The following is a 22,524-nucleotide window of genomic DNA, read 5'->3' as shown; positions in this document are numbered from 1 at the left end:
AAGACGACTCGGTCACGAGAAAGCTAAGGCGGTGAAGCAATAACCAATAATAAATTGACACGTATGTATAATGACGTGTATTGAGCGTTGTTTAGACGCAAAGTTTTTTTTTGGCTAATTACCTTATTTGTAGGTTAGGAAAAGTATATGTGCTTTGAGTTGATAAACACGTCTCGTTGCCGGCTTCAACCACTTTAACGCCGTTTATTTACAAACTTGTCGACAACCACAATTTCTAACGGCCGTTATAAGATCCAGACGTTGAGAGTTAACGATCGTCACGATATGTAGTATTTGGTGTTATCTTTTTAATTTTTTTAATAAACGGTGGAGCTGAAAATTGGCAATAATTAAACTGCGGGTCCCACTTCATCAAAGCCTATCTCGTCTTTTCTTCCTTTTTTTGTTTTTTTTTGCCATTTTCTAATGCAAGTGGGTATAAAATCAGAGATTTTCTAGGAAAAGTAACTTTTTATCATAAAACAAATTGTGAAATAATCCATTTTATTAGTGTTATTGGATATTTTTGCATGATTTGCATAAGAGACTTTTTGGATCAAGTTGGTGAAGGTGAACGAGTCTAATTAAAAGGCAAGTTGTTTGGGTGACTCGGTTTAGTATATATAAATGGACCTCATTTGGGCCTGGGCCATATTTAACACTCGTGACTTCTTCTTCAGTCCAATAAAGCTTCGTCCAATAATTTTTTCATTCTTGTTAGCTCTTCTAGTCTTCTTACTAAATATTTGATGGTCTCTTTCTGTTAATCTTTGTGCTGCTAGTGTTTCCATGTTGTGTTTGCTGCAATTAGGGTTTATAACTTGTGAGTGACGCTTGATCGCTGCTTTAAAGGGAATTCAATAACAACAACAAGTTTCAGCTGTGAAATAGAAAGCAAACTTTTGAACAAAACAAGAGAACTTGAAGAAAAGATTAAAACCTATAAGCAAAGAGTAAAACCTACAAATAGGATAAAATCCACATAACTTTCTGTTGCTGAATGTATCATGCATAGTTTTTGTGTCTGGATATACAAAATTTCTAAACAACTTTTTTGAATCCAAAGAAAACTGTGACTTAAGAGGCACGAGTAAAAGACGACTCATAACGTCGGGGAACCATATAAACTGTTTCGGCTGGACCAAGAACACCGTTCCACTCGAATGACTGATCTTCATTCAATATTCTCTCCTTCATTCTGTCCGCAAAGAAATATCCTTCATGAGGCAGTTTTATATAACCCCTCCGAATACTTTCAACCAACTCGTTTCTCAGTATTTTCACTTGATCCGTCGAGCTCACTTCCACCTCAATAAATCTCTTCAATCCTTTACACTCACTTGAAAATGGCATCACATATACTTTTTTCTTCTGCTTCGGGTCATTATCAGGCGCATTTAAAATGTCAGAGATCTCTTCGAGACTGAGTACTGAGTTTGACGCTGGAGATTGCTCCGTTTGATGCACTTGAACCGTCACAGTCGAATCTTGAGGTCTGTTGATGATATGCTCTGCTTGGAGCTCTTGATTCCTGTTGCTTCTCCCAACCGTCACAGACGAATCTTGAATCTTACTGGTATCTTGGGTAACACGTCTGGGAACAATCACTATTGTACCCGCGTTTTTGACACCGTTCCACTCGTATGACTGACCTTCCTTCAATACTTTCTTTTTGTTCGTCAAGAAATACCCATCTCGAGGCAGTTTTTGTATCTGACCTCTCTGTTGACGCTGAAACAACATCTCTCTCAGTTTTTTCACGTCATCCGTAGCGTTCACTTTCACTAGAATATTTATCGGTAACACACGTACTAACATGCTCCCAACCTTCACAGACATATCTGAATCCTAGTGATCTCTTGGTCTGATTTTGACTGTGGAGATTGCTTCGTTTGAGGCACTTGATCATTTTTGTTGCTCTTCTTGCCCCCAACCTTCAAAGACGAATCTTGAGTGTTAACGGTCTCTCTGACTGAGTTTGACGCTGGAGGTTGCTCCGTTTGAGGCACTTGAACCGTCACAGAAGAATCTTGAATCTTACAGGTCTCTTGGATAACATGTGTGGGAACCATCACAATTGTATCCACGGGTTTAACACCGTTCCACTCGTATGACTGATCTTCGTTCAATACTTGATTATTGTGTGTAAAGAAATACCCTTCTTGAGGCAGTTCTATATCACCTCTCCGTTCCCTATGAACCATCTCGTCTCTCAGTGTTTTCACCTCATCCGTAGATATCACAGTCAGCAGAATATTCTTCGGGACTTCATTCATACCAGAATATGGCGACACACCTACTACCATCTTCCTCTTCTTCCGGCCTCTTTTGTTGCTCTTAGTGATATTTTTGACTGAGTTTGACTGTGGAGGCACTATATCGTTGTTGTTCTTATTCGCAAACTTCACAGACGAATCTTGAATGTTAATGGTCTCTTTGACTGAGTTTGACGGTGGAGATTGCTCTGTTTGATGAAGCACTTGATGATCATTCTTGTTGCTGCTCCCAACCGTCACATGCGAATCTTGAATCTTACTGATGTCTAGCATTGTCTCAGGCCGATAACTGTAAATCTTTCTGATCTCTTCGGCTGTCAAAGGCCAACCTTTCCTCTCAAAGTACTCTTCAACTGAAATCCACGGTGCTGGAGATTGCTCTGTTTCCGGCATTTGATCGTTGCCGTTGTGATTATGGTTCACGTCAGGAGAGACTTCGAGCTGGATTTGAGAATCGTGGACGATCTGGCATTGGTCGAGGTTAAGATCCTCTCGAAGAATAAAAATACCGTCGACGATAAGGGTTTGTTTCGAAACTGGGATACGTTGAGACTTCTCGATCTTCTGTTTGACCACTAACAATGTATCTTTGCGATCCAGTTCAATCTCGAACAATGAACCACTCAGAATCTCGACGAGGAACTTCATAACTGTATCAATGGTGTTTCAAGATCAATGGAGACTGGTGAAGAAGAGAGTCAAGAAACAGAGAGAGAGCAAGAGAGAAAGTGATTGTTTTGTAATTTGGTTTTTATATCATTTCACTCACGTATCAAATGAAAGTCAATTGGGCTTGGCCCATATTTCTTGGGTTACGTGGTTCTTAAGTCAATGAAAGCCTCATCGAAAAATTTAAACCGTTGATAGGAACTCATCATATGACACGTGTCATCATAAGAGAGGAGCAACCGTTAGTCTGTTTTAACCGATCCTGCAACTAGAAGAAACAGAGCACAAAAAGGAACTCATCAGACCACCATTAATACGGATATCTTAAAGAGTTCTTAAGTAAGAAATGTGACTTAGCTAAGACCCAAAATTAAGAAAAGTGGTTTAGCTAAGATCCAAAACTAATCTTAAGAACCAACCACATGTCATATTATTAATTTAATACTTTTTTTTTTTGAATAACCGCGGGTCTCCCAAAGGCTTCCTAGGCCCAAGGACTAATCTCACGAGGCTGGCAATTCCCCTATGTAAACTTGCCAGTGGCCGTGCCTCGAACTCTGGTGGCGGAAGTCACAGCTGTGACCCCTTTACCACTAGGCCACAAGGCCCGGTTATTAATTTAATACTTCTAAACCATTTTTAAGATACCATTGTTAATCATGCTCTCAGTGTTATTAGAGCATGAGCAGTGGTAGAGATTCATAGAGTCTCTCAAAAAATATTATTTTAATATTTTTAATATAATTTAATTGTTGTTTTATATTAAAAGTTAAAAAGAAAAATCAAAGTCAATCAAATTTTGCCATGTGTGAAAGGGGTCTCTAGAAAGGTTCTCATATGTTCTCATTTGAGAATCGATTCTCGTTTCTCATTCTTCCTTTTTATTATTTTCCTTTTTAATATTGTTGAGAGACTTCCACTGTGAATGCTCTTAGGCTTGTGCAATCTACGTATGTCTATGTGTATATCCAAATTTTTTTTGTGGCAACTAGGATTTAAGTCCAAATGACTAGTAAATTAGATGTTCAAAATTATTAGATTTTTTTCCAAAAAACATATGAAAGTTAACTATATCAAAGAGTAGAATTTGATAAAAAAAAAAAAATGCAAATAGAAGAAAATTAAAGAACAAAGAAGGAGATTGGGAGGTAGAAAAGTGAATAAACAATTATTTAAATCCTTGCTATTGGTGTGGTCAACGAAATTGAATCCTTGCTAATGAATTATTGGTGGGAGAAAGGCTCAAAAAAGAGAGGGATTCCATGGATAGCTTGGAAAAGGCTACAATATTCGAAAAAGGAAGGAGGATTGGGCTTTAGAGATTTAGCAAAATTCAATGATGCACTTTTAGCAAAACAAGTTTGGCGTATGATCCAAAATCCGAACTCCCTTTTTGCAAGATTAATGAAAGCTCGATATTTCAAAGATGACACAGTGTTGGATGCAAAAGAAAGGGCTTATCAGTCGTATGGTTGGGCGTCAATGCTTACAGGATTAGCACTTATAAAAAAAGGTTCTCGTTTTCAAGTGGGTGATGGAAACACGATCAGAATGGGGATTGACAATTTGATAAGCTCACATCAACCAAGAACTCTACAGGTGAATCAAAATTTTGAAAGGGATACTTTAAAGTCGTTAATTTCAAGTACTGGGACTTTCCGATTTTGGGATTCTATTTTACTTGATAGAATGGTTAATACAAATGATCATTCATTCATCAATAACATTTACCTCTCGAGAATCCCAAAACCGGATAAACCAATATGGAATTACAGCGATAACGGAATGTATACTGTCAAATCGGGTTATTGGCTATTAACACATGATCCTGGCGATTCACAAGTTCCTCCTCCGATCCCTCATGGGTCTATCGAATTGAAAAACAGAGTTTGGAAGCTTCCTCTACTTCCAAAAATCAAACACTTCCTTTGGCGAATTTTATCAAAAGCTTTGGCTACTAACACCCGATTAAACACTAGAAGTATGAAACTGAATTCACAGTGCTCTCGATGTTGTAATGGAGATGAAACGATAAATCACTCTCTCTTTACATGTCCTTTTGCAATAATGACCTGGCGCCTCTCAGGCACACCGGCCTTCCAATATCATTAGCCTTTCAATGATGTGGAAGAAAATATTTCTAAAATGCTAGATGTTTATGACTCTTCACACACAACTAATGAACAAAAACTATCTCAGTTTTGGATTCTTTGGACGATATGGAAAGCGAGAAACAATTTTGTGTTTAATCATTTCATAGAAAGCCCATCAAAGGTAGTTTTGAAAGCAAAAGCAGAGACAAATGAGTGGATCAAAAACACTGCTACGAAGTTGGTATTATCTTCGATGCCACAATCTACCAACAGAGAACAGCCAAAATGGTCCACTCCGGAACCTCCCTTTGTGAAATGTAATTTTGATGCCAGTTTTAGCCAAATATCATCGTATGCTCGTGGAGGATGGATTATCCGTGATCAACAAGGTACAACAAAAGCATGGGGATCTTTGGATTTGAACGGTGCAAATTCTCCGTTGATGGCCGAAGCGAAAGCAATTCTGACTGCAATGCATCAAGTATGGATACGAGGATTCACCCAAGTAATTTTTGAAGGAGACTGTGAATTATTGATCAATTCAATCAACGGAGACATCATGCATAGTGAAATAGAGAACCTGCTGCAAGACATAGATTTTTGGAAAGACAAGTTTAGACATATAAGGTTTAATTTTGTTAAACGATTTTGTAATAGGGTAGCAGATAGTCTTGCTAAATTTGCTTGTTCAAGTTCTTTTTTCCTTCCCGATTCATTGATTCCGCCAATATGGCTGGAGGAACTTCTGTGTAATGATTTGGTATTTTAATAAAATAAGTCTTGACGAAAAAAAAAAAAAAACAATTATTTAAAAATATGATAAAATATATTTCATTTTAGAGATCACATCATCACACTGCAAAAATAAAATAAAAAACAAATTTAGCTTACTTTGACGTTTGTTTCAACTTAGCAAAAATATTTTAAAGTGTAACGCAATCGGAAAGTTTTCGTTTGGTGTTTACAATCAACAAAGGAATTTTGCTTAAGAGGATTTTTACTGATGTTTTATATGATTTTTATTATCTTTGACACATCGATAATATGCATATGCATATGCAAAAAAAGAAAAAAAAAAGAGATAATATGCATATGCTTATTAGTTTATCATCCCTCTTTTATTATATCTCAACTAAACACCAACTTCATGAAATAACGAGAAATAATGAGCTATTTATTAAAAAAATAAAACCAAAACCTTTGATAAAATCTGAAGAATCTATAATTATCTAAACTAACTTAAAAAAAAAAAGGATACTAAACACACTGAAGATAAAGAAAAAAATAAAAATTTCACACATTGAAGATAATAATGAAAGATTTCCAAAGATCTCGTCACTCCCTCATCTTCGCAGGTTTCCAAAGCGAATATTGAGCAACGACGGTGGATATTGCACTTGATCATTGTTGTTGTTGCTCTCAACCTTCATGCTCGTCGAGACGTTCTTGTCGCTTCTTACAATCGCCTGCGAATCTTGAACCTTACTGATCCCTTGTGTTGTCTCAGGCTGATAACTATAAATCTTTCTGATCTCTTCCTCTGTCAAAGGCCACTCTTGTCCCTCAAAGTACTCTTCCGCTGAAACCAATGGTGCTTGAGATTGCTCGGTTTGCGGCATTTGATCGTCATCGTTGCGATTAGGGTTATCATCATCAGCAGAGACGTCGAGTTGGATATGAGAATTGTGGACAATCTGGCATTGTTTGACGTTAAGATCTTCTCGAAGAATAACAATGTCGTCGACGATAAGGGTTTGTTTGGAAACAGGAATACGTTGAGACCTCTCGATCTTTTGTTTGACCTCTAACAGTGTATCTCTGTAATCCACTTCAATCTCAAACGATGATCCATTCAGAATCTCGACGAGAAACTTCATAACTTTATCAATAGAGAGAGACGGATGAAGAAGACACTGAAGAAAGAGCGAGATAAAGTTTTGTAGAGCAAATTTACGTAGAATTTTGTTTTTATAACGTATCAATTGGACCAGATTTGGGCTTGGCCCATATTAACTTTCTCGGTTACGTGTTTCTTAAGTCAATGGAAGCCTCGTCAAGAACCTAAATCGCCAATACTCAATAACTACATATTCTTCTTACTATACAAATCCATTGGTAATTTTTTTTTTTACAATGACTGTCTCTGTTCTCGTCCCAATTCTAATTCGCATATCAATTCTACAAACTTTAGCTTAATCCATCTCCTTTGTTCTTTAGTCGTACCCCTTCGATTAGTTTTTTTCCTCTTGATTTAAAATAACTGTAACTTGTTATTGAAGCTTTCTATTAGGGTTTTTTTAGCTTTCCTATTTTTATGGCTGTTCTGCCTCGTTAGATAGATAAAAATTATCTACTGGTGATTAATTAGATCAGAAAGAATTTCTCGTTCAATCCGAAATTGGGAGATTCATTCAACGAAACTCCTTTCGATCTTTACTAGATTTCTAATAACCTTTTAAGTCATATTGGTTGTGTTGTTTGATATGATGTCATTGATGTGGCGATGTGCTATTTTCCTTCTGTGAAGAATATGATATAGACCATCCGATCGGAAATGTTTTTTGGAGAATGCAGAGAACTTAAAACTATTCAATAACAACAAGTTCCAGCTAACAAATCTTTATTGGTAATTACATGTCATAGAATATATACAGAAACCTAAAGAAAACTTGGAACAAAGCAAGAAACTTCAAGAAAAACAAAAAGCTATAAGAAAAGACTAATAAAAGCTTCAAGAAAGACTAATCTCAGCGGAATTCGGCATCACCAGTATTGTTACTACTATCTTCTTCATGTTTTTGCTCACCTTCACAGACGAATCTTGAATGTTAATGATCTCTAACCGAGTCTGACGGTGGAGATTGCTTGGTTTGAAGTTCTTGATGAGCCGTCACAGTCGAATCTTGATGACCGTTGATGATCTGTTTTGCTGCGTCTGACGGTGGAGCTTGATCGTTGTTTCTCACCGGCGAATCTTGAACGTAAATGATTTCACCGGTTTCAACAGGGCAAAAAGGTCGAATTTTCAAGACAACTTCAGTTGTCAAAGGCAAATCCTCACCGTAAATGAGATCTCCGATTGAGTTTGACGGTATAGGAGATTCCTCCGTTTGAAGAACTTGATCGTTGCCGTCATTAGGGTCACAAGGGTCCGGAGAGACGAAGAGTAGGACTCGAGAGTCTTGGAGAATCTTGCATTGTTCGATATCAAGATCGTCTTCAAGAACCTTGCATCGGAAGAAAAGGGTTTGTCTGGGAACAGAGATACGTTGATACTTCTCGATCTTCTTTTTGATCTCCAACACTGTGTCCCAGTAACCTAATTCAATGTAAAACTTTGTGCTCGTCTGAGTTTCAAAGTACACATCCATAATTCTATCAGTGGTGTTTCAAGATCAATGGAGAGATTGATGAAGAAGAAAGTGAATAGAGAGAGGGAGAGAGAAAAATGTCACATAACTTGGGGTTTAAGTCAATGAATCTTAACCGTCGTTAGTTCCTTTTACCAGTATGATCCAACGGTTGTAAAGTAAGCATTATTTTGTTTACGATTCACCTCGAAATAGGATGGTTGAAACGTAGCGTTTCAAGAAACATTTAGATCTGACCCATTAGCCCGAAAAGTTGACCCGTCTCTGTTCTTCCTCAGTATCAGCTCGCGTAATGATTCTACAATCTTTGTCCAATTACTTTTAAATTCCATCATAGCAATTCTTCTTTGTTCTTCGATTTGGGTTGTTTTTCTTTTGTTGTGAATTAAATGTAACTTGTTATTGAAGTTTCCAATTTTATTGTGTTATTGTTCTGTCTCGTTAGATAGAGAAAAATAATCTACTGTTGTGATTAGAATCACAAGCTCCTTGTTAAATCTGATGTGCGTAAATCGATTTGCCAAAAGGTAAATGATGAACGCACCATAATCTTAGGACTCTGTTGTAGAACTCATTAGAAATGGTAAAAATTAAGAATTATAGTATTACTATTGATGTTGCAGAAAGATAATTTTAATTTTTTTTAGTGAAGAGGTAAAATATCATAATCTCCACAAAAATATTGGGCTTGTTCCCATTTAAACTTGTCTTTGTCTACATTCATTATTGGACAAATAATTTAATAAAAGTTTCAAAATCAGAAAAGTTTTTACGCCGCCACAATATCACTAAAATTCAAATCATACTAAGGGTATATTTGTAAATTTTATATGGATATGTGTAACAAAACCCTAGTTTCAAGATAATAAAACTTTTACCGCCGTCACAACATCATGATCCAAATTCTATTAAAGATAACTACATAAATTTTATATGGATTTGCGTAGCAAAATCCTAATTTCAAGATCATAAAAGTTTGTACGCCGCCACAACACCAAATCAGATTCAACTTAAAACAACATATTCATAAATTTGGAGTCAAAATCCTTTAAATGAAAAAAGCAAGGATCATTTACAAGGCGAATCTTTAGATCATTGTTGTTGTTGCTCACAATCTTCATGCTGGTCGATACATTCTTGTCGCCTCTTAATTACCATCACCGGCGAATCTTGAACCTTACTGATCCCATGAGTTGTCGAGTTGGATATGAGAATTGTGGGCGATCTGGCATTGTTCGACATTAAGATCCTCTCGAAGAATAACAAAGCCGTCGACGATAAGGGTTTGTTTGGAAACGGGAATATGTTGAGACCTCTCGATCTTTTGTTTAACCTCTAACAGTGTATCCCTGTTATCCACTTCAATCTCGAATGATGAGCCATTCATAATCTCGACGAGAAACTTCATTACTGTATCAAATGATGAGCCATTTGATACGTAGAATTTTGTATTTATATCATTTAATTAACACATCAAATGGACCTCATATGGGCTTGGCCTATATTAACCTTCTCGGTTACGAGTTTCTTAAGTCAATGAAAGCCACGTCGAAGATCCAAACCGTTTGTGTATGAAACAACTTGAAATGGGTCGAAACGCAGCGTTTTAAAAAAAAAGATCCGGCCCATTAACTCGAAGATTTGACCCGTCTCTGTTCTTCCTCAAATTAAAAATGAGTTTTAATGGGTCGAAGATTTTTTTTGTCCTCAAATTCCAAGTCGCGTATTTGATTCTGCAGTATTTAGTTATTTACTCTTTAGCTTGATTCATATTTCCCAGGCGATGTCATATCAAATCAATTCTTCTTGTATTTCTTTGATTATGGTTGTTTTCTCTTGTTGTGATTTGTGAATTAATTGTAACTTGTTATCGAAGTTTACGACTAGGGTTTTCAGTTTTCCACTTTTATTTGTTTATGTCGTTGTTCTAACTCGCTAGATAGACAAAACTGATGTACTGTTGATTTGCATCATAAGTTTTCTGGTTAAATCCAATGTTGAGAGGCAAAAATGATAAACACACCATATTTTGACCATGTCTTATGTTTGCTCTCAATTCCATATTAAGGTTTTAGTTGTTTTGGGCATATCAAACTTGTAGTATTTAGTCTTGCAATACGGATTGGGGTCCTCCTGGATACGCAAGCTAACATTTCTGTCTTTAATTTTGCCAACAAAGATTTGTCATATGATCTTATACTTCTTCTATGCCATCATCCGATAGAAAAGTCTTTCTTTGGAGAATGCACAGAGCTTAAAGCTAAGCTTGATCGCTGCTTTAGACAACAGATTCTTTAATAAAACCAAGTTTCAGCTCAAAATTCGTATCGGTGATTAAAATTATTTTTGTAGAAAGCTGTGAAATGTAAAGCAAACTTTGAACATAACGTTTTATTTCAAAATGTATCATAGTTGTTCTATGTATGGACATACAATGTTGCTAGAGACCTCTTTCTGAATCCAAAGAGTTGTGACCTAATAGAGCCACGGGTCGGGAACGATCTCAACTGTATCGGTGTGACCAACACTCGAATGACTGATCTTCATTGAAAACTCTCCCTTTGTGTAAAAAGAAATAACAACCATCTTGAGGCCGATTTAAATGACCCCTTAGTTGACTCTGAATCAACTCGTGTCTCAGTATTTTCACTTGATCCGTCGTGTTCGCAATAAAATGAATATTCTTCGCAGCTTTACTCTCACCGGAATATGGCATCACCAATATTATTACTACTATCTTCTTCAAGTTGTTCCACACCTTCAGAGAAGAATCTTGAATCTTACTGATATCTTGGGTTGTCTCTAGAGATGGATCCGTTTGCGGCATTTGATCTTCCTTATGATTAGGGTTATCGTCAGAAGAGACGTCGAGTTGCACATGAGAATCGTGGACGATCTGGCATTGTTCGACGTTAAGATCCACTCGAAGAATAACAATGCCTTCGACGATAAGGGTTTGTTTCGAAACAGGGATACGTTGAGACTTCTCGATCCTCTGTTTGACCTCTAACAGTGTATCTGTTTTATCCACTTCAATCATGAACGATGAGCCACTCAGAATCTCAACGAGAAACTTCATAACTGTATCAATGGTGTTTCAAGATCAATGGAGCCTGGTAAAGAAGAGAGTGAAGAGAGGTAGATTTTGTATCTATTCATTGTGGTCCATCACGTAAGATTGATGAAAGAGAGGGAGGGAGAGAGGGACAGAGAGAGAGAGATCATCACACTGTTTCAGTGTTTTTGTTCAGAAAATTTCGGCCCTTTTATATCGTTTAATTTAGGGTTTCTTGGGAATATAGTACGTTTTAGAAACATAATAGGCAAACTAGTACAGGTACTATTTACAATTGTTCGTGAGAGAAAGAGTGTAAGAGAGAAAGAGTGTGAGAGATGGTGTGAGACGTTTGAGAGTGTGAGTGTGAGAGAGAAAGTGTCAGTGAGAGTGTAATTTTTTTTTTTAATTTCTTTTTTCTTGAAAAAAAAGTGTGTGCGAGAGTGTGAGAGAGTGTGGTCAGAATTTTATTTTTTTAAATTTCTTTTTTTTTTCTTTATTATATTTCATTCCCTCATAGTTTAATAACTAAAATGCTCGTTTGTAAATTTTATTTTTCTAAAATTGATTATATACATAAAAATCTATGTTTTTTTCTCTATCATTTGATATGCATTTTGTTTTATAAATTTTAAAATTTATATTAACAAACACTGTACAAATAATATATAAAGAGATATAAATCATTGTACAGATGTAGACCACTGTACATAAAACAACTGTACAGCAGAATGACTGTACAGATGTAGACCACTGTACAGCAGAAGACAACTGTACAGCAGAATGACTGTACAGCAGAAGACAACTGTACAGCAGAATGACTGTATAGATGTAGACCACTGTACAGCAGAAGACAACTGTACAGCAGAATGCCTGTACAGATGTAGACCACTGTACAGCAGAGGACAACTGTACAGCAGAATGACTGTACAGCCACCATAGATGTGAACAGAATACTATTTGTACATCAACCTAGATGTACGATATGTAATCTGTACAGAAGCCATTCACATATGAACTAATTTGCTGGAGAACCCATGTCCGAATAGTTTTTCCCTACCTTCTCTTTGCAGCATATTTCTTTTCTTTCTCTCTTCTCCTTCGAAACTGTACATCTTCCTCTTTCTCCTCATTTGTTTTCCTTTCTTCTTCTCTTCTCTTTCTCTAAAAATCATTCTTCTAAAAAAAAAAAAGAGCTTTGTCGTAAACACAAAAATAGCCAAGAAAAATTAGAGAACTGAATCTGAAATAAAGCTAGAGGTTTCTAATTTCGGATGCGTCTACGTCATATTGATATGTGTGCACTAAATCGGTCATAAATCTTGAACGACTGCTCTAATTTACTATTCAAAATTGGAGAATTAATCAGTTTGTACTGTACAAAATTGGTGGCAACACCATTTTTGTTAGAGGATCCGATCAATTGTAGAGAAAAGTTAAAAGGCTAAATAAATTAGAAAACACAGAGAATTCTATATGAACATTTTAAAAAGAGAATGTTGTGATATCAAAACCATACTCCTTCGTTCATCTCTAAAATCGGACTAAAAATATGATTTCGATTTTACACTTTCCATTTAACGTGATGACTATGACTCACGATAACTTAAAAAAGATTCGAAGAAATAAAATACTATCCACTTATTTAAAAAGAACGCTTCATTCAAAACATTGACTTGTGAAGCACAACTACTAAAAATGTAACAAATTTTCAGAAGAATCGGAACAACCGAAACAAATTTACAAGAAAAGTCACTAAATCGGAAAACTGCAAAGCATAATACGAATTCTAAGTCTATCATTATTATCATAAGAAAATAGTTCCGTAATTGTGGAAAAAAAACGATATGATCAAACCAAATGAGATTTGCATGAAGATGCCATATGTCAGACCAACACAATGAGCTGTTGTGTCGATGAACTCACCATATGCCAATATTCGCTATTACAGACAACATATTTGTATAGTCAAATTTCATTAATTAACATCCACAGATCCAACAACTGAAAAATAAAATAAATATCATAAGTAGAATGTAAATTAGAAATACTTGTACTTATAATTTTTGGCTTATGCTCTTAATCATTTATTACACTAGACTCGACGAAACTCAACACTAACATGATTACAAAAAAAAAAATTACAATTCTAATTTCCATTTTCAAACTTTTTAAAAACACAAAGATTTTTAAAAAAAAAAACATTACAAAACAAAATTAAGACTAGACATCAATAAAAAGAAAAGAAAAAAAAAAAAAAAAGACTAGACATCAACTTTACAAGTTGACGGAGCGAGAAGAGGAACTTGTCCATTAGGAGATGGATTAAATCTCAACCACACATCACACCTTGCATAAAATCCATACCGTCCAGTCTTAATCGCACCAGCTTTCCATCGGAGCCTCCCTAAAATCACCACTCTCATCAAAACGACACCGTAAGCTTCATCATTCTTCAAACCGTTAGCCACTTCCGGCGAAACTGGTATACCGTTGCCTCCAATTAGCCATCATGTTTTAAATTCATATACCACAAACTAATTCTCTACAACCTCACGCATGGACTTGACCTCCGGGTTCTCCTCTTGATATTGTTTCCGGAAATCCTCCCTTTGGAACCAAAAAGATAAGGCAATATGAGGCAAGAGGAAAATGCATATACAACAGGTGTTTCGTTGTATGTTTTCTAAAGTAACCAGAACACATAACAACATAAATAATTTCATCCTAAAGTCCAATGGCAAAATCCACACAAAATTTTCCTTAAGAGAGGACTGCAAGGAAGTCCAGCTGAGCTTAAATATATAGATAACAATTTGGATTCATATGAGGGAGAGTACCTACAAGAAAAAGAAGAAAGCAGTGGGAGGTTTCTTGGGCATCTTTGAATGGAGTTTAACGGGTTTCTTCTTCTTCGGGCTTGACTTTGGCTTTCGCAAAGGCTGAAGTCTCAGTCTTGTAGACCTCCTTGCACCTTCACTTGACTTCACAGCCAACTCTAAGTTCCTGCAAAATTGTAAAATGCAATTAACAAAAAGTCTAACATCCTCTTTCCTTGCTCTTCTTCTCAGTCACCCATTTGCCATCGAATAGCATAAAGTTCACAACTTTCATATCCAATTTCCTATCTAACCACTTAATCAGTAATTACCAGAGAGACTAAGCAGAACCCTTAAACCCTAAACAGAGAAACCAAAGCAAAACCAGGTAAAAATCCAAACTTGTTCTGTAACCTATCTAAGCCACACACAAAACTTACCGACTAGAGCCTCCGCTGCACGAGATGGTGACGGAGACGGAGACGGAGAATTAGGGTTAGGGTTGATAGATTTGGGGGTTTTCTTATTGGACAGAGGTGGTGAAGGTGATGGAGATGGAGAAGAAAAGGAAGCATATTTCCCAAAGAAGGAGGTGATTTGACGCTGCTGGTTCACCAACGGAGATCTTTCGCTGATCTGTCGACAAGATGGAGCCATCGGAGAGTAGAAACAAGGGAACAAAGAGAGAGACGAAGAAGACGAAGAGAAGAAGATAGAGAACAATTCATGGCCGTGGAGTCGTCGGAGAAGACGAAGAGAAGAAGAGAGAGAACAATTTTTTTTTTTAATCTTTTCAACAAAGACTGTAATGGCATTAGATGGTAAATAGATGATATTTGGATGGTATATGGGTCAGGGCAAAAGTCGCTACAGTGCAAACTGGGTGTTTGTTCCAATTATAAATAGTACCCGTACTAGTTTCCCTATTATCTTTCATAAACGTACTAGTTCCCCAATTATTCCTTTAATTTACGTATCAAATGAATCTTATTTGGGCTTGGCCCTATTGGGTTACGTGTTTCTTAAGTCAATGAAAGCCTACAAAAGAAATGAAAACGAGATGATCCAAGTCGAATGAACAAATTCTATACGTGTCTTTCGATGCATGACTATTGAATAATATAAAGAGCAAAAATAAATACGTATCTTTCACGGATTTTATTTTACAAATGATGGACTAATTAAGAGCAAAAATAATCAGGGTGTATAAATGTGGGTTAGTGCATGAATATATAACAGAAGGATGCATATATCACAAAATATTCTCAAATAGATTAAAATGTTTTTCCTTATGCAAATATTTTGCTCAACCAAACTGAATCTGCCTTATGTTCTCTAGCTCACGCCTTAGACCATACCCATAGGTGATACTTTATGGGTATCAGAAGCCCAGAAAATAATTTTTAATAGACCAAACATTGTTTTTGGGCTTGATCCGTATCACTGGAGTGATACTTTTGATACTGGGTATCATATGACGTGGCAATGTATTACTGGTTCTTAAATTCGTTTTGCCGAAACAGAAAAAAAAAAAAAAAAAATTTCTCTTCTCTCCTCTCTCCCGTGAAATCCCAGAAACTCTAGACGGCGATTTCGATTTCTCCTCTCCTCCGCCTTCCTTGCCGATCCTGCCGTCGCTCCCTCCGCAGATCCTGTCGTCGCTCCCTCCGCTTCTCCTCCGATATGTATCTCTCTTTCTGTTCTCATCCTTGTGACGATTTGGGTTTCTGATTTCAAGGTCTCGTGAGCTGCGATTAGGGTTTTTCTTTCCTATTTGGGTGCTTTCTGGTTTTGTAAATCTAGGGTTTCGCACTACTAGCTCAGTCTTAGTCGGTCTTTCTTTTTTTTTTTTTTTTTTAAGGTATAAGTTGCCTATAAAACTTGTGGTTGCTGTTATAATTTGAGGGTTTCCTAGTTTTTAGAAGGGAAAAGTTGAAATTGTTGTTGAATGTTCTTAAGATTGTGAATATGCTGTCAAATAATTATGAAGTTGTAGTCTCTGTAGTAAGTTTTCAAATGCTTTGGCTAATGTGTGTGCTTGGAATTCTCATAGACAAAGCCTTACATTGAATGAACTGGTGATATGTACTTAAAGAGTGTTTCATGTTACTATCAAAAGAGAGCTATGAGATTTAGTTATTGTTTCATATGATGTCTCTAACCTTTATTGACAATGTCTTTTCACCAAGATCAGAATCATATTGTTAATTGTATATGTTTGTGTATAGGATGGAAACGAGGTGTTCTTTAGGATCAAGAGAAGCACCCAGCTGAAGAAGCTAATGAATGCTTACTGTGACCGGCAATCTGTGGACATGAACTCCATTGCTTTCTTGTTTGATGGCCGTCGTCTGCGTGCTGAGCAAACTCCTGATGAGGTATAACATTCAATCTACATGCTTTTTTTTTACCTTTGAAGTTTATAGTTTCTGATGCTAATAATTCTTGAATTCTACAGCTTGAAATGGAGGACGGTGATGAGATCGATGCGATGCTCCATTAGACTGGTGGTAGAGGTGGTGGTGCTATGGCCTGACACTTCCTCCGGGTTTAGGGCTTGTGTGATATGAATGGTTAAGGAGTATTCGGCATTAGGACTTGCAGACTTGTTTTTATCGTGATCATTCTCTCTAGAAACTACAAGTTATTATGGTCACGAAGGTTAAAAACCCTTTGGTTGATTTTTTGTCTTGTTCGTTTGGTATTGGATCCTATGATACTACTATTTTGGCTTAAAGGTGTTATTAACCCGATTATCTAAAGTTTGTTGGTATGATAACGATGAAAAAGCTATCAATTATTAAAAGTTGACCCTTAACGTATACGTTACTGAGCTAATGGGCGAACCAAGACAAAATCCAACCAGTCGATTAAACAGAACATTATTAAAACAAGAACTAGCTTAACTGAGATAATGAATTAGCAACGTGTAACTTTCTTTTTGTCAACCATATATGCTGTAGTTCCAAACCATGAACGAGCATCGAGTTTGTGATTATAGTCTATATAGACCATGTGCTTAATAAACAAAACTTGTGGTGATTATAAACAAGACCACCGTGATCAATAATTAGGATTAATATATTAAATTTTCATTTTGCAATTTTTTTTTATGATATTTAAACCGGTCTCACCAATGCAAACATATTTAGTAAGAGTATCATAAAAAATCTCAAACAATAAATAAACATTATAAATAATACTAAAAAATTCCTAATAATACTATATGAGTATCACCCATATACATGCTCTTATGTTCTGTCTCCCTCTATCCTAAATATATTCTGAAATAGATTTAACATTTTCTTCGTTATGCCATTATTTTGCTTAACCAAACTGAATCTTCTTTATCAACAAAGATTTGACATTTGATCTTTATACTTTTTTTTGGAGAATGTCTTCGAATATTTTTTTTGCATAAAGCTGTGAAACGGAAAAAACTTTGAACAAAGAAAGAAACTTGAAGAAAGATTAAAAGCTATAAAAAAATCAGTAGACTGCAGAGAGTTAAAACCTTCAATATAGTAGCGTTTTTGTTGCAAAATGTATCATACTTTTTATTCTATGTATGGAAATACTATATTGCAACTCAAAACAAATGTGACTTAAGAGCCACGGTTCACATTTCTGGGACGGATCTCAACTGCAAAGTCTTCAGGAATAACACCGTTCCACTTAAATGACCTATCTTCGTTCAATACTTCATTTCTGTGCATAAAGAAATAACCATCTTGAGGCAGATTTATTTCACCTCTCTGTTGGCTTTGAGCCAACTCGTTTCTTAGTATTTTCACTTGATCCTTCGTGTTCACAGTCACAAAAATATTCGTCCCAACTCTACCCTCACCGTAATATGGCTTTACAAGTACTGACATCATCTGCCCCGGGGCAGTCTTATAGCTCCTCACCTCCCGATGACTGTTGTTGATGCCTCCCAACTTTATACGCTTCACAGGCGGACCTTGAGTGTTAGCGATATCTTTGTATGAGTTTAACGGTGTAGATCTCTCCGGTTGAGGCAGTACTTGATCATTGTTGTTGCTCCCAAACTTCATGCTCGTCGAAACAGAGGAATCTTGAAAGTTATCGAGATCACTGGATGAGTTTAACGGCAGAGATTTCTCGGTTTGAAGCGCTTGAACTTTAGGTCTCATCACCATTGGAATGCTTCTCAACGTTATATGCTTCTCAGGTGTACCTTGAGTGTTAACGATCTCTTTGTCTGAGTTTAACGGTGGAGAGTTCTCCAGTAGAAGCAGTTGATCATTGTTGTTGCTTCCAAGCATCATGCTCGTCCAAACAGGGGAATCTTGAAAGATATCGATCTCATTGGATGAGTTCAAATTCTCCGGTAGAAGCAGATGATCATTGTTGTTGCTCCCACGCATCATGCTCGTCCAAACAGGGGATTCCAGAAAGTTATCGAACTCATTGGATGAGTTAAAATTCTCCGGTAGAAGCAGATGATCATTGTTGTTGCTTCCAAGCTTCATGCTCGTCGAAACAGGGGAATCTTGAAAGCTATCGATCTCATAGGATGAGTCTAACGGTAGAGATATCTCGGTTTGATGCACTTGATCGTTGTTGTGATTAGGGTTAGGGTCCGGTTCGACGAATATCTGGATACGAGAGTTATCGAGGATCTGACATTGTTCGATATCAAGATGATCTTGAAGAACTTTGCCTTGGAAGAAAAGGGTTTGTTTAGAAACAGGGATACGTTGATACTTCTCGATCTTCTGTTTGATATCCAAAACTGTATCCCAATAATCCAATTCAATCTCGAACGTGTCGCCACTCTGAGTCTCGAAGAACACATCCATCGTATCAATGGTGTTTCAACTTTCAAGATCAATGGAAAGACTGATGAAGAAGAGAGTGGAGAGAGAGAAAGTGGTTGTTTTAAGTACTTTGACTCATAATCTGGTTTTATATCACGTATCAAATGGAACTCATTTGGGCTTGGCCCATATTTACCTTCTTGGTTACGTGTTTCTTAAGTCAATGAAAGCCTTGTCGAAGATCTAAGAGCAACAGCAATGGTGGCTCTTAAAGGGTTCTAAGCTTTAGTTCTTATAATAAAAACCCTAAATTTAAATCAAAACAGATAATAAATCAAAGAAACGTTTCTTGTTTTAGAGTTTTTTGGGCTGTTAAGAGGTGCTACGTGTCACCGCGTCATTGGTTCGAAAAAGTGAGAAAACAAAAAAAAAAAATTCCCGTGTCTCTCTCTCTTGCCTTGTTTTTTCCGAATTCCGTCGGCGATTTTTTCTCTCTGGTGCCGTCGTCTTGTTGCCGTTGAACGTTTACCGGTAGCGCCTACCACATATACAACTGTATAGCGATTCAACCGGTAAGGATTTACTCTCGTTGCTCGTCGATTGAGTAGAATCTCACTGTCAGGCGTTGTTCTAGCTTCGGTTTGTTAAGGTTCGACGATTGACGATCGTTGATCATAATCAGTGAACATTTATGTGTTAGAGGTGACGATTATGCGTTGATTTGATTAAGAAATGGTCGATCAATGTTAAGAATCTGTTTGATTTTAACTTCTGATTCACTTTCTCCTAAACTTAGCTTTCGTACTGCTCCTCCTTCCTGAATTTGATTCCTGCTAACTTAGCTTTCGTAATCTCATAATTTGATTCATGCTACTGTTCTTCTTTGTTTAGATTTGTTCTCGGATAGTCACATTTTTTGATATATTATGTTTCTTAGTCTCTCTGATAATTAAACCTACGTTAGGCGTCATATTTTCGTAGAGATAGTTTTTAGAAAAGTGTTAATCGAATTTATGATTTGTGTGATAACATTTTTTCCTTCTAGGCTAGTTTAGTTTGTGACGTAGTAACTTGATTTTTTTGTTGGTTCCCTTGTGTTCATCATAACATAACAGATATGTGCTTTAGTGAGTGAGTGAGTGCTAGAATGATCATGATGGTACTTGTTTCATTTGCAGTTGGTTTCAAGGGAGATATTGAACAGATTATGCCATGTCTGCACCTGCTAAAAGAAATTCTACAGATACTCAGGAGAAAGATCTAATGCTCAGTATGGTTCAAGTGTTTAAGAGTTGCTTTCCATTAACTATCACGGCATTGCTAGTGGAATGCCTTCAAGCCGCATGCAGTGAAAATTCTATTTAAGAAAAGGAATCATGAAGTAGACTTCATGTTAAAAGCTTTACATCAGAAAGATCATGCATGCTATCTTTCAGACTTCTTTATCATACTCATTGTTCTATTTCCTCAATTCTTTTAACTCTTATATTTTCTTATGCTGATGAGTCATTTACCAATGTTGTCACTGATGCAAAGTGTTCACACCAATTCTTTTCTCATATGATTTTTTTCATCATCTAAGCTTAATTTTGTTGAGTTGGACTGTGTAGTGATATAAATATCTTGATGACGATGCAGCCTCGTTAATTTAGACTTGTCTGATGTAAGCTTAATTTTTCATCATCTTTAATGGTAAGCTTAGTTTTTTCATCATCTTTAATAGTAAGCTTAATTTTCTATCATTTTTTTTTAAGAAACCCACTTAAGGATTCTACCATTGGACACAATTTTTTTTTAGGATTCAACATAAACTCTTAATTTTGAAATTGTCATAATTTATAACTAAAAAATGTTTAAGAGTCTTTTAAAGAACTCTACCATTGGGCTTGCTCTAAACCGTTAATAGCTATATTCTTACTAAAATAATCCAATGGTAAATGTGGCATTTTGCAAGAACTTAGGAATCGAAGTGGTTAAAACTAAACGCTGTGTTTTATGAAAAAAAACTAGATATGATCCATTAACCCAAAAAATCGACCCGTATTTGTTCCTCCCAAATTTCAATTCGAAAGTCTTTGAAGGCAAATGGTTGTCACTTAAAAGAACAAGATGAAAAAGTAATAGTGGAATAAGATGAAATGAATAATGTGTATATATATATATTCATCTAACTCACATGGAATGAAATGAAATGGGATGAATAATTTATATATATATATATATATATATATATTTTCATCTTATTTGGTAAAATTTGAATAATTGTTTTTATAATCATAAAATATTCATCTAAAAATGCAACCAATTAGAGCCTTTAACTTCAATCATCTTTCTCAGGCCATATGTTGTTATAGCAATTCTTCTTTAGAGCCTTTAACTTCAATTATCTTTCTTAGGCGATATGTTGTTATAGCAATTCTTCTTTGTTCTTCGTCGTATTTCTTATATCCGAGTTTTTCTTTTCTCACTTCATGTTAATTAAATGTAACTTGTTAGAGAAGTTTTCGGTTAGGGTTTTACGATTTTTTTTTTTTTTAAATTTCTACTGTTGTTTTGCCTCTAAATAAAGAAAATTGATTTACTCCTTACCAAAAAAAAAAAGAAAATTGATTTACTGGTGATTAAAATCACAAGTTCCTAGTTAAATTCAATTTTGAGCAGATCAAGTTGAAACAAAAATGATAAAGTCATAAACACAATAAGCCATCATTATTATGATTCTGATTTGATCAGAGTTTTTTTCATAAGTCATCTGAACTATTTCTGAATTTCTAGTGAAGAAATGTAAACTATAATTTACAGGAAGCAAGTTTTTTTTTTTTTTCTCTCTTAGAGTATCAACAAAACATATTCATACATCTCGAAATATTCCAAATTGATTCAAGTTTTTCTGCATTATTCCAAAGCTTTTGCTAAACATAACAGAATCTACCTTTTGCCCTTCTTGTCAAGAATGATTTGACATTTGATCTTATTATACTTTCTCTATATGCCTGATCTTTGAGGAATTTCAGAAATGTCAATTAGACCAGGGAAAGTTTTTTTGGTGAATGCATAGCGTAAGGCTAAATTTGATCGCTGCTTCTGACAAGAGGCAACTCAATAATAACAACAAGTTTCAGCTCAAAATTCTTAAAAGAATATTTGCTGAAAGCTGTGAAACAGAAAACGAATTTTGTGATGCAATTAAGACTGAAATTGTTTACATAACATTTTTGTTGTATAATGTATCATAGTTTTTGTTCCAAGTATGGAAAAGTACAATTTCCCTACAAATTGAATCTTAATTGTATCGTTCTACTCGAATGACTTTTAAGCTCTTTTATAAAATCTCAATTAATCAAAAGTTGCATGAAACAATGATCAAAAACCTAGATTAACTCTAAAAATTAATCTTATAAAATCATGATCATTAAAAAAAAAAAAAAACCTAGATAAAATCTAATATAATCTTATAATT

General features: G+C 35.7%; 6 protein-coding genes, 1 long non-coding RNA gene and 1 pseudogene across 7 annotated transcripts; 2 read left to right on the top strand and 6 right to left on the bottom strand.

Annotated features, from left to right (window-relative positions):
- Nucleotides 1–1,734: 1,734 nt before the first annotated feature.
- LOC9308814 lies at nt 1,735–3,363 on the bottom strand. The gene has a single exon (XM_021020767.1). The coding sequence runs from the start codon at nt 2,922–2,924 to the stop codon at nt 1,830–1,832; it is 1,095 nt and encodes a 364-aa protein (XP_020876426.1). The 5' UTR covers nt 2,925–3,363; the 3' UTR covers nt 1,735–1,829.
- Nucleotides 3,364–6,191: 2,828 nt separating this feature from the next.
- Nucleotides 6,192–7,332, bottom strand: LOC9308813. Its single transcript, XM_021020826.1, has one exon. It carries the CDS (start codon nt 6,913–6,915, stop codon nt 6,382–6,384), a length of 534 nt encoding a protein of 177 aa, XP_020876485.1. The 5' UTR covers nt 6,916–7,332; the 3' UTR covers nt 6,192–6,381.
- A 41-nt stretch (nt 7,333–7,373) lies between these two features.
- LOC110227228 lies at nt 7,374–8,559 on the bottom strand. The gene has a single exon (XM_021020823.1). The coding sequence runs from the start codon at nt 8,407–8,409 to the stop codon at nt 7,867–7,869; it is 543 nt and encodes a 180-aa protein (XP_020876482.1). The 5' UTR covers nt 8,410–8,559; the 3' UTR covers nt 7,374–7,866.
- Nucleotides 8,560–10,839: 2,280 nt separating this feature from the next.
- LOC110227449 lies at nt 10,840–11,488 on the bottom strand (annotated as a pseudogene).
- A 2,301-nt stretch (nt 11,489–13,789) lies between these two features.
- Nucleotides 13,790–14,773, bottom strand: LOC9308812 (high mobility group B protein 14; the record flags this gene model as incomplete). The annotated part of the gene is made up of 3 exons (XM_021021546.1): nt 13,790–14,074; nt 14,309–14,470; nt 14,724–14,773. Coding segments are annotated over 3 exons (285 nt in total), but the record flags the coding sequence as incomplete, so codon positions are not given.
- A 318-nt stretch (nt 14,774–15,091) lies between these two features.
- On the top strand, nt 15,092–17,039 carry LOC110227448 (small ubiquitin-related modifier 1-like). The gene is made up of 4 exons (XM_021021545.1): nt 15,092–15,104; nt 15,823–15,968; nt 16,512–16,661; nt 16,742–17,039. Exons 1-4 carry the CDS (start codon nt 15,092–15,094, stop codon nt 16,784–16,786), a joined length of 354 nt encoding a protein of 117 aa, XP_020877204.1. The 3' UTR covers nt 16,787–17,039.
- Nucleotides 17,040–17,783: 744 nt separating this feature from the next.
- Nucleotides 17,784–19,216, bottom strand: LOC9308811. Its single transcript, XM_021020760.1, has one exon. It carries the CDS (start codon nt 19,104–19,106, stop codon nt 17,889–17,891), a length of 1,218 nt encoding a protein of 405 aa, XP_020876419.1. The 5' UTR covers nt 19,107–19,216; the 3' UTR covers nt 17,784–17,888.
- Nucleotides 19,217–19,484: 268 nt separating this feature from the next.
- On the top strand, nt 19,485–20,727 carry LOC110227244. The gene is made up of 2 exons (XR_002331013.1): nt 19,485–19,636; nt 20,243–20,727. It is a non-coding gene; the product is annotated as an uncharacterized LOC110227244 (long non-coding RNA).
- Nucleotides 20,728–22,524: the final 1,797 nt, after the last annotated feature.

The sequence above is a fragment of the Arabidopsis lyrata genome, assembly GCF_000004255.2.
Source record: "Arabidopsis lyrata subsp. lyrata unplaced genomic scaffold ARALYscaffold_6, whole genome shotgun sequence".
Lineage (NCBI taxonomy): Eukaryota > Viridiplantae > Streptophyta > Magnoliopsida > Brassicales > Brassicaceae > Arabidopsis > Arabidopsis lyrata.
This window is presented reverse-complemented; position numbering and strand designations above follow the sequence as displayed.